Source organism: Hyaena hyaena, unplaced genomic scaffold (assembly GCF_003009895.1).
Source record: "Hyaena hyaena isolate Hyena2069 unplaced genomic scaffold, ASM300989v1 scaffold_75, whole genome shotgun sequence".
NCBI lineage: Eukaryota > Metazoa > Chordata > Mammalia > Carnivora > Hyaenidae > Hyaena > Hyaena hyaena.
In genome coordinates, this window is record NW_024080707.1 from 3,307,430 (window position 1) to 3,326,092 (window position 18,663).

Here is an 18,663-nt window from a genome sequence, read left to right on the forward strand (position 1 = left end):
GAAATTATTTTGCTCTGTGTTCCGCTACTATCAGCTGACTCTTCTTTTAAAAGCACCTTCTCAGTAAAGGAGGCAAAACACTTTAACTAAGCAGATAAACAAACAAACAAAAAAGAACATTAACACCTATATTTTGCAGGAATTCTCTCATGCTATTCCATACAGAGCTACTCATAAAAGTAAAGAGGAAACCGTCAAATAAGGTCCTGTAATGTATATATTATTTCTTATAATAAAAACAGTCTCCTTTGAGGAGGAATATTTAAGTGCCAATTGTGTACCACATCAGAAACCACAAAAATTTAGATCTTTTATTTTCTTGAAACTTTCATTTCTTCATCATTTTTGGCTGTCCTTTTGTTGACAGATGGTATAAGTGTTGGCATTGTGGGACTTGAACAGCCTTTTTGACATTTTTTTTCTAGTGCTTTTCAGTGATGTGTGGTCAATTTTCCCCGAGAAATAAGTCATTGCTGGCATTTTCATTAAATGCCTTTGTGCCTCTTTCCTTATGGTGTGATGAAAGTCAAGAGTTGAGAATGGCTGCTCAGCTGGATGGTTTTCCCAGGTTTAAATGCCTCGTTTTGCCTGGAGCCTCTTCCCTCTTCCCAAGGCTGATCTGTTTCGACACTTCTTTACCCATATTCCATAAGCTGCTGCCTCTCTCACGTTTGCATGGTGTCTCTGACCTGGGGCTCTCCCGTTCCACTTTTCCCTGTTGTCTTCCTTTATTGTCTGAGCTCCCCTCCAAGTCTTCCGTATCATAACCAGCTGGCCCATCCTGCATTGCTTGGGAGAATCATTAACCCAAAGCTAAATGAATTCCTGCTATTATTTACCAAAGAGGAACACACTACAGAGCTGTCCATGTGGGAAGTAGTTTGATCAAAGCCTGCAGCTCTTCTGGAGAACCTGTTTTCCCAGGCTGTGCTTTGTAGGGTCCCCAAAGAGAATTTCAACTACATTGTCTGTTGTATATTTAGAATCATACCCACCCAAAAGAAGCCTTCAAATTTGGTGAAAATACAGCCAGCTATCTGGTTTTGTAAGACTCACTAACAGACAGATATTTAACATTATTTATGTAGCCAAGTCCATTCTTTCTCTGCATCATCAATTGAGATAATCTGGGGCTTCCTATGTTAAGATGCCCAGTAGGTCAGTTCTCTCTGGGGTTTTTGTTCTTTTTTTCTGTAACATCTCAACCTTATTTTTTTTTATGTTTATTTACTTATTTTGAGGGAGAAAGAGATTACAAGAGCATGAGAGAGGGAGGGGCAGAGAGAGAGAATCCCAAGCAGGCTCTGTGCTGTCAATGAGGAGCCCAACATGGGGCTCAATCTCACGAACTCTGAGATCATGGCCTGAGATGAAATCAAAAGTCTGATGTTTAACCAACTGAACCATCCAGGCACACTCCAACCTTATTTTTGAATGCTCTCTAATATTCTTGATTGCTACAGCCATTTCACCACTCCTTCTCTGATTTTTGTTTTTGTTTTATTTTTTTCCTCAAGATCATTTGTTCTACCTATTCTACGTGATTTTCCTGGTTGGTCAGAGAAGAAATTAAGAATAAGCTATCACTCAGAAAGCAGAGCTCAAGTGACATCAGATGGCTGATTAACATACTCTTTAAACTCATCGAGATTCATAGAGAAAATTACACACAGAATTTGAAGTGTGCCATGTTTTATACAATGTGTTTTTATACTCCCTGCTGCAGAAATCTCAAATCCTGGCCAGTGGGACTTTGATTCTTAGCACGTGTAGTGTGCATTCTTTCAAGACGAATGACACAGAGGTTAAAAAAAAATTAAGCCACCTGAGAGGATACTCACATTGCTTCATTGCTGAGGAGCATTCTGATTTAATTTGTTTGGTTCTGTTATTTTTATATGGTTTTCGTCTTCCTTATTATCCTATTCTTTACTTCCTGTTGCTGTGGGTCACCTGACAGCAACTTCTCTCTGAAGCAAATACGTTGTCAAATGACTGCCCAACAGCTTCTGTGTATTGCTGTTTATCTCTTTTTGGAGAGAACGTGCTTTGATCATTTAGCACAAAGGGGCTGACTATTCATGGCTGACGTGCAATGTCAACTTTATGTAGACAAACAGCATTGGGGCGAATAGAGAATTTCAGCAGAAATTTTTGAGATTGGTGGCTCAACATTTCCCTCCTACCACACAATACTTTTTTGACATTTCCTGTGACATTTGAGCCCAAACTGGGGCAAGTGTGGTGGAAACTTTGTACATATTTCTTTGTACTTGCTTACGGCAAAGTTTAACGTAATTGAAGGACTAAATTTTTAAAATGAAGTCTCATCTTCCCACACAATTTCTGTAAAAATACATCCCCTCTAAAGATTTTAGACATAAAACCTTTCATGAAAGCTGATTATAAAGTCGTAAATCTGATGCCACACCTGAAACTAGGACTTTGTGTGCACTGTCACACTCAGATAACGAAGATCCCCTCTGGAACTGTACATCACTGAATTTAAGACACCTTCTATCAGAAGATACACTGTTATTTTATATATGGCTAAGAAAGGAAGAAGAAAACTGCCAAGTGAGCTAAGATGCAATGCCTTCTTAATTAATTTCTTCTTAATTTTAAGACCCATCCCTAATTCAGAGATGTTAAAATGTGAAAAGTGCATATATCAGAATCAATGGAATATATAAGAAACTCCTTTTGTATATGGAAAACTCATAGCCCTTTCACTATTTGATTTTGGGGGGAAAATCCTATTTATACGATGGGAATAGAGAAAATGTTTAAAATTATTCTCAGAAACAAACCCTTAGACATATAAGGATAAACAGAGCTATCTCTAATTTAAATATCCATTTTTATTAAATTTTTCTTACGTCTATGGGTGATAGGGGTTTGTTTGTTTTTTAGATGTTTAAAAAATCTTTTGTTGGTACCCCAATGCAATAAGACTATCATAAAGACCATTTTTCATGGTTAAATTCACTGTGAATTATATTACTTTGCTGTTAATTATGCATTTTCAATTGCATCTTTAACATCCTCCACCCCCACCCCAGAAATCTGAATGAAGAGGAACCATTTCATTTACAGGCACCAAAGGAAGTATCAGGTGGATTTCTATGTTTCCTTTGGTGAAGAACTTTGAGAAAAAGTGATTTCTATTCAGTACTGAAACATTAGTCATTGCATCTAAATCTTATATTTCCTCTAAGCCTTTGTCTCTCCAGGTTGGGTGGCAATTCTGAATTGGAGAAGCATTCTTCTAAAACTGCTTGTATTAATGCCACTTACTCTGTACAGAAAACCCTTTGGAGATAGATATTCCTAATCTCAATTAAAAATTCCCACATTTAATTTTAGTCTTTTTTTTTCTCTATACTATTTGTTTTGGAAAACCTGTCTCTATGTCTGGCTTCCCCATCTCAGATCAATTTGAGGCAATTTCCATGGTTAGTTCTTAAGGAAATTTTTCCTTCTATACTTCATTTGACTGTTGCCTTTATTTAAGGGAAGCACAGAGATATCCACTAACTCATCTTTTAAGTTCCCTGATTTAGTTATGATGTTTTCTTCTAAGCCCTCAGTATCCACAACCACCATAAAACAAGTATGAGCATGTTATTCAACCCTATTTTGAAGCTTCATCTCAAAAAACAAATGGCGGTATTGGAGGCTTCTCATTTTGCTTTTTGCAGTGGTATTTTTTGTTTTGTTTTTTGTTTTGTTTTGTTTTTTTGCTGTGTGAAGTTTGCTTTCTATTCTTTTTTTAAGTTTTTAAATTTAATTCCAATCCAGTTAATATACAGTTTTATTAGTTACACGTGTACAATATAGTGATTCAACAATTCTATACATTGCTCAGTGCCCATCATGATGGAGGTTCCTCATTTTAAAGAGATTGTAAATACGAAGTTAGTCCCTCAAAAGAAAGCAATAACAGGTATGAAAGAGTATTATAACATTCAGTTACTGCCAGTGTAACTGTTTTGCTTCCCAGTTTCTGGACAGATTATGGAGGGTCCTTCTTAGTGCCAGTTCCATTTGTCCTGTTCCTCTCTTCCTCTCCTTCAGGTATTACCGACATTGCATCCACTTGTTCCACCCACCAAAGAAGCCACCTGTGTAATTAAAAACTGATTGACAGGTGATATCCTGAAACCTGAAAAGTTGACAAGGAAGTAGTTTCCCCGCTTTACTTCCTAAGTCTGGGAGACAAGCCAGTAGAATATTTTTCCAAGAAACCCTGTTTATAGAATAATTGTACGATCCTCATCCATTTCCTTATCTCCTCTACATTATAGGGGGGAATTCTCCTTTATTGGTCTCTATACAGACTTACTCAATTTTTTATTGAATTTGTAATAACACTCAAGAACTGTGGAACTCAGTGCTTTTTTTGATCATGTACAATAGAACTCTAATTACCTGCATTTGTTAGTTGGGGAGAAAGGAGACCACGTGCAAAGATCTGGAATGACTGGGGTCCAGAGCAACTGTTGTGGTCAATTTACAAAGGCATTTGGCCATGACTGGGTACCATGGCCAAAGATGGAGTTACAGTAATGTTGTCCAAAATTAACAGGCCATAACTACTAAAGACAGGTGCAAGGCAAACTGATCAGTGTCCAAATTCAGTTTGCACCTTCATTCAGCACCCTCAGATTTATACTGTTGCCTTTTTTATGGTCTCATTGAAAACTTACTCTTTCCCACTGGGGCAGGGGGAAGGCGATCCTGAGTGATCCCATTGAGCTCTCAGCACTCTGCCAAGTGGTTCTGTTGATGGACCTGTGTCTGGCCACTTGAGAATTGTGCCTGAGTGAAATACACTTACGCAAGTTAATTATTGATGATAGTGCCTTTAAACAACTCCCTGAAAAGGTGGGGGCATGGTTCCTTCCATGGAGCTGACTTCAGCCAAATTCACAGATGCTAAAACCTGCCATTTTCAAAATTTTAATTTTTTCTCATAGAACCATCATGAAATAAGCACATCACCTTTTTATACCCTATCATTATCCCAGTATATCAGGTTTTGTTTCCTTTTTCCATTAACATCATTCTTGTGTTTCAATCCGTGAAGCGTACTGCCTGATTTTATTTGGGATTTGTATTTGTGTTTTTGTTTTCCATTCCTTTATATTTCTTTGGTTCGTAGTGTCAGAAGATGATGTTTTTTATGACAAACTGCCCTCGTTTGAAAGGCGCTGTGAAACGCTGGCAGGTATGGTGCTAGCCGAGTGAACTCTAGATATCTAGACCTTAAAAATCCAAGCCATTATGCCATCTGAATGCTATAAACTTCATGGACATGCTACTCACCTCATGAGTGCCTGGTGCCTCTCAGATGCACCCTATTTATTGTTCATCGTGGAATTCCTGCCCCCCAATTTTTTTTGAGTGAACATATTAAAAAATTGAGCAGGTTGCATGACAGTTTCTCTAAAGGTTTGAAAAAGGTGAGATGCCATTGCTTTGTGACTTTACGAAGGAAGGAATAATTTAACTGCTCAGAATTACATGTCCAGTGACTGCTTTTTAATTTAAAATATAATAGAGCACTGTTAGTAATCTTGTTTTCTCTTTGGTACATAGGTAAAGGGTGTTTTGTGTCTGGATGCCTAAGGTGATTCCAGGGGAGGGGACGGAAGATATGTGACTTCTTCCATGAACTTTAAATTGATATGCAATGCTGTTGTCATTTAAAACCTAAGCTAAGTTTGACATAACCCGTAACTCCAAGTTTATCTTTTTGCAAATATAGAAGGGGATGACATTGAAGATGAAATGGATACAGCAATTGCTGAATGACAGTTTGCCCAAACTAGTGCAGTTAAAATATGCTGACGCCCCTGCATGGCCAGGAAGACTTCTGCTCCATGCGCTCAAGCACCGAGTATCCAGCTACCAACAACACATGCCCATCCCTTTAGGCCTCCACAGCTTTGCTTTTGCTTTCTGTTTCCTGAACTAAAAACCAAACAAAACATAGATTGCCAGCCTTCCCATTTTCCTGCACGTTAATGGCATGCAGTGCCTCTGCCCTCCCCCATAGTGAGATTAATGACCTGTAACTCATACTGTGTCCTTCTCTCTCCCTCTCCTTAACCTTTCCCATCCCGCTTCAACTCCTGGCCATACAGAGAATGAACAGCCTTCCCTCGTTTGGTTTGACAGAGGAAAGTTTTATTTGACTTTTGAAGGTAAGTAGTACATAGCATACCAGATTCTAATTTATACCCCTCATCCTTTTTTCCCATCTGCATTTCCAAATCCCAGTTCTCTTCAAAAGACCTGGTCTCACTTTCTATATACAAATGCTATGGCTACTTAGAAAATATTAAACACTAAAGAAAATACGACTTGAATTTGGTTTGTATGGGATCTTCAATTTTTCATATTAAGAAAAAACTCATTTAAAAAACCAAGCTGATTTGCAGTTAACATTGGTTACTTAATTAACTGTGTTAAATTGAAAAAAAAAAAAAGAAAAAGAAAACAACAACACCTTTTTCAGACAAGGAACTTAACTCTGTCAACCAGGGCCCTTTCCTTACTCTTTTTCAAATGCAATAAACAAATGTAAGGATATTTTTGGTTGGAATTGGCTTTTAATCTTGTTTTGGTTAATTAATACTTCTGATGCAATATCCATTCATATGAAACATAAATATGTATTCATGTTCTTATGACAAGGAATGCTGCATGGGAGATCAGAAAAATGAGGGAAAGAACAAAAAGGAGTATTTTAGTAAGTTCTGTTTGCATCTCCTGAAATTGCACCGGGCATGGCTGCAGTAAAATGGACAGCTGTCACTGGGCTCGCCATTTTAGAAGATTAAGGAGAATATATATAAATATAATGTCAGATATTTAACCTCCATGTTGGATATTTTTATATTCTGAATCAAGGATGAGCATTCTTCTGTTTTATATTTAAATTAGCAATCATTTTAACAGGCCAGGCATTTGATAAAAAGTCCTATTTAAGCTAATTGTGGGGAAAGTTTAAGTAATTTAATTTGTGGGCCCTCTTACCCATAAATATTTGTCACATAAGCTCCCACTTTCTACCATTTGATTGATTGATTGATTGATTGATTGATTGATTTTATTAAAGCACGGGGACAGGACCTGTGGGCAGAAGTAGCTGTACTGGGGCTGTGATGAGTGAGCTGAGGGAGGTAAAGACAAAAGGGAGACTTCCAAAAGGACTTTCATATGCTAAAGAGGACTCAGAAGATACCTGAGGCCTTGCTATTGTCAAGCAAAAGTGGTTTTCCCTCTAGTAAGGCATTAACATTAAGACAAGATGGTACAGAGTTTATGGGAGGAATGTTTTAGTCTGCCTCTCTCAATGTGTCAATAGACGAGGTTGTAAGGAAATTTAATTTTATTTATATTTTCATCTTGCCTTTGTTCCCCACATCACCATGAAAGGGAGGGTGGTGTTAGGGCTCCAGGAAATTGAGTCTATGGGTTTCTGGAAGTTAGGCTATTGGTAAGATTGCCTTTTTCTTGTAATTTACTAAGACATTTGTAAGCTGATGGAGACTCATGTCCTGCGTGACTGTGATCTCTTTTTTACTATTTTAAATAGCTAAATTTCTCCTAGGATCAAAAGTTGGCCAAAACGTATTCTACTCTAGAATCGAATCTAAACATTGAGCTTCTCTTTGTGTTTCATGATAACAAAAAGAATTTTCCTAACTTGAGTGTGGGTTTTATCACAATTTTAAAAATCTGAATGACTGATACAGATTTTTAAGTGGCTTGTGAGATGTGGCTTTTTTCTCCCAGTGCTGAATTTTCCTTACAAGATGGTCTTAGAGATTGAAATCCTTAGCTTGGAGTAGCTTGGATAGCAGCAGGGGAAAAAATATGATCTGATTTAAAGCTTTCCAAATACGTGATGTCTCATCCTGGCTCAGGTGGAGGACAGGCAGTCTTGGGGGGATGGTGCATGTTTCCCACATGATGTCAGAAGCCTTCATCTCCTCAGGTTAGTGCTTTTGTAATAATCATGATGCAAAATCCACAAATTTAGGACCTTCTAAACTTTCTCTTTGGATCCGATGGAACTAAAAAGTACCCAGGTGTCTTTTTACTGATCAGCACATATCAAAAGAAGAAGCTACCATAGAATAGGTTGGTAATCCCAAAGTACAGCAAATACCTGCTTATGTAAAGGGCCTATCTCTAGTTCAGTCTGGCGACAGCAGAAGCTGTAGCTTACCCTGTTTTAACCAAGAAATGAAACAGTATGCTACTGCCTGCACTCAGGTAATTGGGGCTCCATAAAAAACGACGTGGATAGTTTTTATTGTTTCCATTTATTTTGGCTTTATTTTTTTATTTTTTTTAAATGTTTTATTTATTTCTAGGAGAGAGAGAGAGAGACAGCGTGAGCAGGGGAGGGTCAGAGAGAGAAGGAGTCACAGACTCTGAAACAGGCTCCAGGCTCTGAGCTGGCAGTCAGCACAGAGCCCAACGCGGGGCTCGAACCCACGAACTGCGAGATCATGACCTAAGCGAAAGTCGGACGCTTAACCGACTAAGCCACCCAGGCGCCCCTTATTTTGGCTTTAGAGTGTCTATTGGCTCATTTGTTTGTGTTTGAGTTTGGGTTTCTTTAAATAGAAAGAGAAAGACTTTTTTGAAGATACCCATCGAAAGAAAGCGTTAGATTGTTAGGTTGTTGGTTTGTTTTTAAAATACACATTATCAAATAAATATAAGTATTAGTAACTGTGTAAAATAACATAATGTGAACTACATCTTTTTTCCATTTTAGGAAAATATAATAATAATGCGTAATTTTTTACATATTAATATAAAACATAATATTAGGTATCTAAAGTTGGCAATCTAAAGTTGCCATTCTAATTAGTAAGATCTGAATTTCTTAAGCATCTTAATTTGGGCCAAGAGAGTCATGCAAGAAGGAGTTGGGTTTTTTTTTCTTTAACGTTTATTCATTTTTCAGAGACAGAGAGGGACAGAGCGTGAGTGGGGGGTGGGGGAGAATGGGAGCAGAGAGAGTGGAGACAATCCAAAGCAGGCTCCTCTGAGCTGTCAGCACAGAGCCTGATGTGGGGTTTGAACCCATGAACCATGAGATCATGACCTGAGTCAAAGTCGGACACATAACCAACTGAGCCACCCAGGTGCCCCACAAGAAGGAGTTTAAATAGAAATCAGAATCTCTAGTGCCGTGTTACCTTCATGCTGGACTTTGCTCAAGTCAAGGGAGTACAGAAGAGGCTTCCCAAGGGACTATAGGAGCAGCCATGACACAAATATATACCCCTACTTATCTCATTAAGGAATGTGTATGCAGATAAAAATACATTAAAATGAACTTCAGGACTTAGGAGAAACTAAACATGACACTTTGCCACCTGATCAAGAATGACTATGTTTGAAGAATGGAGAAGGCTTGTTTTCACCATTTATGTACAATAGCCTCAGTTATTTTTAGCTAGTGTAATGTGGAAGGATTTTTTAAATTTTCCACTGTGATGATAAGTAACATGAAAATAATGACATGTTAAATTTCCTTGAGAATAGTGCCCCTACACAAAAGGACTGTCATTCAATATGTTTTATTGAGTAGCACTTCTAGCATATTCTTCCAGGGCACCCTGGTTTTACCCACATTTGTTTATTCATATTACTGTTTTCTTCAATTCTTCATTCAGGGAGTACAGAAGAAAGAGAAAGATTCCCAGATCAAAATATTCATCTGTTCCTTTTTTTTTCAATGTTTATTTATTTTTGAGAGACAGAAAGAGACAGAGCATGAGCAGGGAAGGGGCAGAGAGAGAGGAAGACACAGAATCCAAAGCAGGCTCCAGGCTCTGAGCTGTCAGCACAGAGCCTGATATGGGGCTCAAACTAATGGACTATGAGAGCATGACCTGGTTTGAATTTGGACACTTAACTGATTGAGCCACCCAGGTGCCCCCTTTTTCTTTTAATTTTTTTTAAATGTTTTATTTATTTATGAGAGAGAGAGAGAGAGAGAGACAGCGTGAGCAGGGTACGGGCAGATAGAGAAGGAGATACAAAATCTGAAATAAACTCCAGGCTCTGAGCTAGCTCTCAGCACAGATCTTGATGCAGGGCTCGAACCCACGAACCATGAAATCATGACCTATGCTGAAGTCGGACGCTTAACCGACTGTGCCACCCAGGCGCCCCTCTTTTAATTTTTTTTAATGTTTATTTTTGAAAGACAGAGCATGAAGAGGGGAAGAATATTCATCTGTTCTAAATAGCTTTTAAATTATTATTTATTGGCATCTAAATAGTGTTTTTATAGTGTTCAAAGCCTTAGCTGGTCTCATGTGTTACTTTGTTCTTACAGTGCTCTAGACATTGTACTTAGTAAGTGTTTGAGCCACTGAACAACCAATCAACCAACCAACTAATGAACATTGGCTTATGAATTTATTTGGAGATAAACATGGTATGATTCATACTTCCAAATTTGATTTAAAAGGAAAGATAGAAAAGTGTTAAACAACGGTTCTAACTTACAAGAGTTCCAAAGCTTTTCTTAGTGTTTCACTTTTACAAACAATTTCACTAAAATCTTAACCTATTTAAGCTGGGCTTAAAAAAAAAAGTAAGGATTTAAAAAGGTGATAACTTTTTAAATTAATTCATCCAAGAGTATATCGTATCGAAGCTTTCAAGTATTCTTCTGAAATGGAAGGAAGGGAAAGCTGTTTCCATGACAAGTAGAAAATGTGACTACTCTGTATTTGAATAATTCTCTAAGGCATTTTAACTTCAAGATGTTTCCAGAAATGTGCTGTCCCTTTCCTTGATTAGCTTATTTAACTACAAAATCATCTTGTATCTGGTAATGAAAAACAAAGAAACAACAACAGCAAAAAACCCTGCAACCATTCTTAAGTGTCCTCATGTCTGAATATCATCTCCACCCTCTCTCTGTGCATAGAGGCTCTTGCACACTCATCTCTAGAGTGCTTTGTGCTCCCGTTATTGCTCTTACCCCTATCACGCCTTCGGGAATGTCACATCCTTAGCAACACCCTCCTCTCCATTCGCAGGCTGTCAGCCAACTACGCCCACCTGTTTCCTTAACTGAATCCTAGCTCTCCCCAGGGACCATCACTTCTGTAGCACTCTTCACAGAAAGTACTCCAGTCTTCTGTAGGCCATATGTCATGGGACTAGGTGGTGTTTCAGTTCTCCCAATACCCTCTCGCCACTTCCAGACCACCTGCTGTTGTGCCTTGTGCAGCCACCTGATAACTCCACCTCCTACCCCTCCTTCCTGCTGTCCACTCCTGACCGGCAGTGTTCCTTCACTGCAGGCTTAGAGATGCTGGAAGCTCTTTTGTTCCCTCTTCTTCACCTTGCTCCCTACCTTTAGCCTGTGACATAGATTGATGTGGATGATGCATCTAACACCCTGGTTTTAGGGCCTCTTTGACTTCGGCAGCTCCAACAGACTTTCTCTCCACACTACTCAGTAATCCACACCTCTGGCTACATCTTATAAATGGTCCCCACTGGCAAGTGTCATGCTGTATATCTCATAATTACCAACAATTAGTCGCCCTTTCCATACACTAAGGACTACATGAGGCAGTGACTTTTTTTTTCACTGAAGAAATATGTATTGAGTAGTGCTGTGTGCTAGTACTGTGTAAGCACGCCCCAGTAGGAAGCAAAACAGAAAAATATCCCTGTCACCATGGAGCTTACATTCTGAGGTGGAGAATCCAAAATAAAATGATAAATAAGGAAAATAGATAACATGGAGATGGTAGTAAGCTCTACAGACAGAGAAAAAGAAAATAGGGAAATACATTCCCAATGGAGCAAATTAGAGATGGTAATTTTAAATAGGAGTAACTGAAGTAAGGAAAGTAAATAATAAATAAATAATATCTCAGTGCTCACATGCAAAGTACGTCCTATTATGTGATTTCATCTGTATCCCTCATTGATCAAGAAATTAGGATTCAAAGAATATAATTAGCTTTCGCAGGATCACTCAGCCAGAAAGAGACACAGGAGGAATTTAAACCCAGGTGGCCTAGCTGGAGATCTAGGATGATGCTATGCACACATGACTTCATTCAGTCTTTACAAACAACCACCACCCTTGAGGTGGGTGGTTCTGGTGGGGTTTCCCCGAATCTCCTAACCTTCCAACTCTCCAGTCTCCTGACTATACCTTGTCTTCGACTTCACTGAGACTCCTAGTCTCGTGTCCAGTCCATTCGCAGTACACGAGCACTAGCCTACATGCAAGTTCTTTTCTAGACCCTGTGGAGGAAAAATATGTTTCTGGAATGACTCCAATTATCTATACAACAGCAGCTACACCTCCCTCTTTGGAATTACATTGTCTATGTGAAAAGAATAAACTCTTAGACATATTAAATTTCTGACCTCCTTCAGCATGTTTTTTTTTTAATTTTTTTTTAATGTTTTATTTATTTCTAGGAGAGAGAGAGAGAGAGAGAGAGAGAGAGAGAGACAACGTGAGCAGGGGAGGGTCAGAGAGAGAGGGAGTCACAGACTGAAACAGGCTCCAGGCTCTGAGCTGGCAGTCAGCACAGAGCCCGACGTGGGGCTCAAACCCACGAACCGCGAGATCATGACCTAAGCGAAAGTCGGACGCTTAACTGACTAAGCCACCCAGGCGCCCCTCCTTCAGCATGTTTTTAAAATATCTCTACTTGATCATTGCTAAGACGCAATCCTAGAGATGGACCACTCGACTTTCCTTACCTTGGCAGAGTAATAACATCCTGCAAGGCCACATGCCAGAAGGATATTAATTTATTCATCTGAGAGTCACTAGGGAAACGAAAATTGGAAGGTGTGACCAGTTTTCTGGGAAGCAACTCTTTTGCCAAACTCACAGTCTTCTTCAAGTGGGAAGTGGCCACCAATTGTCCCCACTGCTCTGTAGGCCCTTTTCAATCAACAATGCGATAAAGTCACTGGGCACCCAACTCTGCAAACCACTGTTAAGTACAACCAGGTTAAGAAAAAATGTATACAAACATAAGAAGCAGTGATGCAAGACCATCTTCATGAAAAATACTATGATCACACTCCTTAGCTATTCTTAATGTCTAAATGTAAACTATATGGTAAATAAAAAATGTGAAATCCTTTCTATTAATAACTGAAGGTCACAGAGAGCTTTTTTAAATAGCCCAACTTGTTAGCATCCAACTGAAGCTGAACCCGCAAAATGTTCTTCCCAATAGATCTGCTGAGGGTTTCAGAATTCACGTTGCTTCTTCATGAAAAACAAGTTGCCTGCTTCTGACCAACATGCTGATATTTCACTTGGGTTCTTGCCCTTTGAAGCAGTTGTCCTGTCTCACTCATATTTACTGTATGACTGGATTGCTGAAAAATGACCAGAAAGTAAGTGAAAGAGAAACCTCTTTCTTTGCACTACTCATAGCACTTCTGACACTAGATGTATGTAGTTTTTTTCTCCCTTATGCTAAACAATTCTGACACTAGTAACTTGGAGTTAGTGCAGACCCCAGAGGTTAAGGGCTCAGTCCCCCGAGAATGCCCCCTTCCCACTTCAGATGTCAATCGCAAGTCCCAGGTTGTCACCTGTCCTTCTGATTGACCAGCTATAAATTGAAGGTTCTTACAAAGGCCCAACTTGGATTTAGTAATTTGCTACAACGGCTCATGGAATTGAGCTTTACAGTCTATTATCTTACATTATAAGGGATACACTCAGGAACAGCCAGATGAAAGGCATATATAGGGCAGTTTTGGGGGAGGGGGCATAGAGCTTCCATGCCCTGAGTATGCCACCCTTCTAGTACTTTGATGTGTTTATCCAACTGGAAGACCTCCAATCTCATTGTTTAGGAGCTTGATAGAGGCTCTTTGCATAGGCATGATTGGCCATTGGTGATTAAGTCTATCTCCAGGCTCTCTCCTCTCTTCCAGAGGTTGGGGAATGGGACAGAAAGTTCCAACCATCTAATTACATGATTGGCTCCTCTGGCAAAGAGCCCCCATCCTCCAAGAGTCTCCTCATTAGTACAAACTCAAGTATGGCTGAAAGAGGCTTATTTTGAATAACAGAAGAGTCCCTTCTCATCCTTATTACTCAAGAAATTACAAGGGTTTTATGAGTTCTATTGCCAGGAACTGGAACAAAAGACCAAATATGTATTTCTTAATATCATGGTCAGCAAAGTGTTCCCTGTTTTTGCCCTTATGTCTAAGCCATATTTGTGAACAGGCTGTTACGGAAGACATGAATGTACAGAATTCATATCAGAATTCGATCCATGTAAATAGTTGTGAAAGAGCATAAGAGTAGGTGGTAGCTTCTATTTTGAGTCACCAAGCAAGGGGTACCTAGCTAGTGAAAAGATCATTGTATTTGGATTCTGCATTTCCGGGGTGCTGCTGCTGATGCCAATACTTCTGATGCTCTATCACTGATAAACCCTTACCATGGACCACATCTTGTGCTAATTACTCCATATCCATACTCTCATGTAAACCCACACAGCAACTGTATGATGTGGGAACTATTGTTACTCACACTTTACAGATGAGTAAACAGAGGCTCTCTGTTTACTCATCTGATCTCTCGGTTTACTCATCTGATAACACCACTAGTAAGTGAGTGAATTGGTTCAGGGGGAGTTAAGTGTTGCGTTAGAAAACCAATGTTCCCAGCTACTATATATTCAAATCTTGACTGACCAATAACCATGTAACTTTGAGAATTTAATGTCTCTGAGCCTCTGTTTTATAATATAATAACCACTTTGCATGACAGTTAGGAAAATCAAGTAAGATAGATTTTTTTTGTTTGAATGTACTATATAATGTGAAAGGTTTTTTTTTGCTTTATTTTGTTTTTATTAAGACTTTGTTTTATAGCAGTTTTAGATTCACAGTAAAATTGAGAGGAAAGTATAGAAATTTTCTATATATACCCCACCCCCATACATGCGTAGCCTCTCCCATTATCAACATCCCTGACCAGAGTGGTACATTTTCCACATCTGATAAACCTGCATTCATGCATCATAATCACTCAAAGCCCATAGTTTACATTAGGCTTCATTCTTGGTATTTTATATCCTATGGGTTTGGACAACTGTACAATGATGTATATCCACCATTATCATACAGAATATTTTCACTGCCCTAAAAATCCTGTTTATCTCTCCCCTGGCCCTCAACCCTTGGCAACCACTGATCTTTTTGCTGTCTCTATAGTTTTTGCTTTTCCAAAATGTTATATAGTTGGAATTCTACGATATGTAGCCTTTTCAGATTGGCTTCTTTCACTTAGTAGTATGTATTTAAGGTTCTTCCATATCTTTTTACAGCTTGATAGCCTTGAAAAGTTTTTATTATTTATACTTTGATTTGCATTCAAACTGAATGAGGAAAATTAAGGACAGAAGCCAAAATGTTCTGTATGCAAGATGCATTTGTTTCTTGTGTCTACTATTTTCCTGATCTTCAAAGTAACCCGTGGGTCTCTGGTGTGACCGAGTCCAGGAGGTTTCTCTTGTATCTCCATCAGACTCACTGATGGTGTATTTTCTTCTTTTATGGCCATAACAGTCCTAAATATATAGTTGTTTCTGAATATGTCCCTAACTCAAAAGAAAATGGATAATTCAATAACTTTAAAATACGTAAATTTTAGGGGCACATGGGTGGCTCAGTCGGTTGAGCGTTCGACTTTGGCTCAGGTCTGTCTACCTCCAGAAGTTATCTCAGATTCTTCCAGGTTAGAAGTCCGTCTGTTATTCAGATGTTTCCAGCACTTTTTAAATACTATGATGGCATTTGCTTATATGATGGATGTGCTTATAGTTAATACTCCTTAGCACGAGACAGGACTGTCTTCATATGTTTATATATACATATACATACATATATGTTTATATATACATATATGTTTATATATACATATATGTTTATATATACATATACATGTATATATGAAATTGATTATGATGGATGCATAGCAAATGCTATGGTTTTCTCTATTTACTAATTCTGCAGTAGGTAGGTATCTGATAGGGAAAACAGTGAACAAATTTGTGGAATAAGGCCTTGATAATATTGCTAGAGGGACAGATACTGTTACGGCTCTGTTTGTTCAATCAGCAAGTGTTTACTGAGTCCCTATTATGTGCATGGTACCATGAAAGGCATTAGGTTTACAGTAGTGAACAAGAAAGGCAGGTTTCAACCTTCATGGAACATAGAAGTCAGACATTAAACAAGTAGCTACAATAATGTGCAGAGATGTTATATTCAGGAGATAGATATTATGGAGGCATCCAGCAAGGAAACTTAACCTGGCCTAGCAGTTAGAGAGAGCTTCCGAAGGAAAAGATGAAAGTCTAGAGTCTACTTTGAAGAAATATAAAATGTTGCTGAGTTAGGGTTCTGATATAAAATCTTATGTAATGTAAAAATGTTAACCTAAAGGTATATTGGGTATTATCCTAGATATTAAGAATAAAAAAGGAGTCCCCAATTAATTTATATCAATTTACTCTCAACACATGCAATATACACATGCGTGCACACACATACACACACAGATAAAGAAAAATATATGACATATATACACAGAATATATATACATATATTGTACTATATATATACACACACACAGAGAATATATATATACATACACAGACAGAGAGAGAATATATATACATGTATAGATGGAGAGAGAGGAAAATGTGTGTGTGTGCACGTGCACATCCCTGCATTGGCTCTGACATTAGCCTCAGCTATAGGTAACTTAACTAACCTCTCTAAGTCTTGTTCCTCCTATGGAAATTGAAGTAACAACAGTACCTAGTGCATAAGGTTGTTGTGAAGATGATTAAGTCGTGAAGTACCGAGGTCAGTGCATGCAAAGCGCTCAATAACCATTAGCTGTTAGCACTATTCTCCAACTTCATACTTCCCTTGCTTATGTCTGTGTTTTGTTTAGTTTTTGTCTGCTTTGGAGAAGGCTGGGTTGTAGCACTCTAGTCTTCTTCCACATAAAACATGTGGCAACTTGATCTTTGGTGAGTTGCTACAAGGCCTCCCTCCTTGTCAGCAGGGACAAAGTGCAATCTTTCCCCCACTGCTTATGGAGGAAGAGAACGATTTGGAAGCAGAATGCGTCATCCTCCCTGCCATACACCCCCTGCTCCCACCACAGCCTATCATTAAAGCTGACTTGTTGAGACTAATGATCTGCCTGGTGATACACTCCTCAGGGTGCTGTGTATGCTGATGGGAGATGCTGGAAGAAAATCTGTTACCATCTCTTTTATTAAAGGATGTGTAAATCATGGCATTTCAGCATATTTGACAAGTAATTTCAGACTCCCTGAGAAGAGAATGGAGAAGCTGAGAATCACCAGGGGGAACTGCTTTACCTTTGCAATAGTTGCACAGCTTTCTTTTCATTATTATTTTGTATCCTGTAAGAACAGTTATCCATAAATTAAGACTGCCCATCCTGTTGTACTCTGGACTCTAGCTACCCCAGACAGAGGAGAACCCTGACCACCCCCTACAGAGAGGAAAACTGACATACTGAATGAAGTAGTTCAAAGAGGTGATGTCAAGATTCCAGAGAATCTCCTATTTCTTCTTTTCCTTCCTTCCTTTCTTCTTTTCCTTCCTTCCTTCCTTCCTTCCTTCCTTCCTTCCTTCCTTTTTCTTTCTTTCTCTTTCTTTCCTTCTTTCTTTCTCTTTCTCTCTTTCTTTCTTTCTCTCTTTCTCTTTCTCTCTTTCTTTCTTTCTTTCTTTCTTTCTTTCTTTCTTTCTTTCTTTCGAGAGATAGCGAGAGAGCAAGTGTAAGTGGGGAGAGGGGCAAAAGGGGAGAGAAAGAGAGAGAGAGAGAGAGAGAGAGAGAGAGAATCTTAAGCAGGCCCCATGCTTAGCATGGAGCCTAATGCGGGGCTCAATGTCACATTCCTGTGATCATGACCTGAGCCAAAATCAAGAGTCGGACACCCAACTAAACGAGCCACCCAGGTGCTCCAAGGGAATCTCCTATTTCTTAGCCATTTCATGTATGTGGAATGAATATATTTAATCAATGCTGTAAATATCCCTAAGAGATTTCAGTTATTTGTGAAAGCCCTTTGTAAACTACGAAGTACTATGCACATGTAATCATTTCCTGAAATAATCAACATTAATGAATGTTTAATATGTGCTAAGAGTTTTGCACTCATTGCTTCATATTTTAACTCAGAGATTGATTTAGACGCATCAAGATATGGCATTTAAGACAAAGCCTTAAGAGAAGCTTTGCCTTTAAGATTTCCACCCCTTTGTGTCTTCAGCTATTTTGCAACATGCATGTGGTAGTAATTTCTGGTCAAGCATGGACTCTTAGCAGACAGCAGTTTTCATGGACTAGTTCCACTTCTTGTAGCCATGCTGTATTAAGTCACCAGGACATGAGTAATTTGGGCCTGGGATTTCTTTTCCTGCTGGCACACATTCACACAGACAGCATGTGCTGTTTACAATTGTGTTTCTTGGTTTCATATTCAAAATAATTACAGCATGCCTTCTCCTAAAATCTGATTTAAAGGCTTGAAATAGGCCTCTGAGAACACAGAA

General features: G+C 38.7%; 1 protein-coding gene across 4 annotated transcripts in view; it reads left to right on the forward strand.

Moving 5' to 3' along the window:
• SGIP1 (SH3GL interacting endocytic adaptor 1) overlaps positions 1-18,663 on the forward strand; it is a 212,817-nt gene that overhangs the window by 156,101 nt on the left and 38,053 nt on the right. For all 4 annotated transcript variants that reach the window (XM_039233459.1, XM_039233460.1, XM_039233457.1 and 1 more), the window contains one exon: positions 6,150-6,209. In XM_039233459.1, coding sequence (XP_039089390.1) covers positions 6,150-6,209 — 60 coding nt within the window. The remainder of the gene's footprint in view (positions 1-6,149; positions 6,210-18,663) is intronic.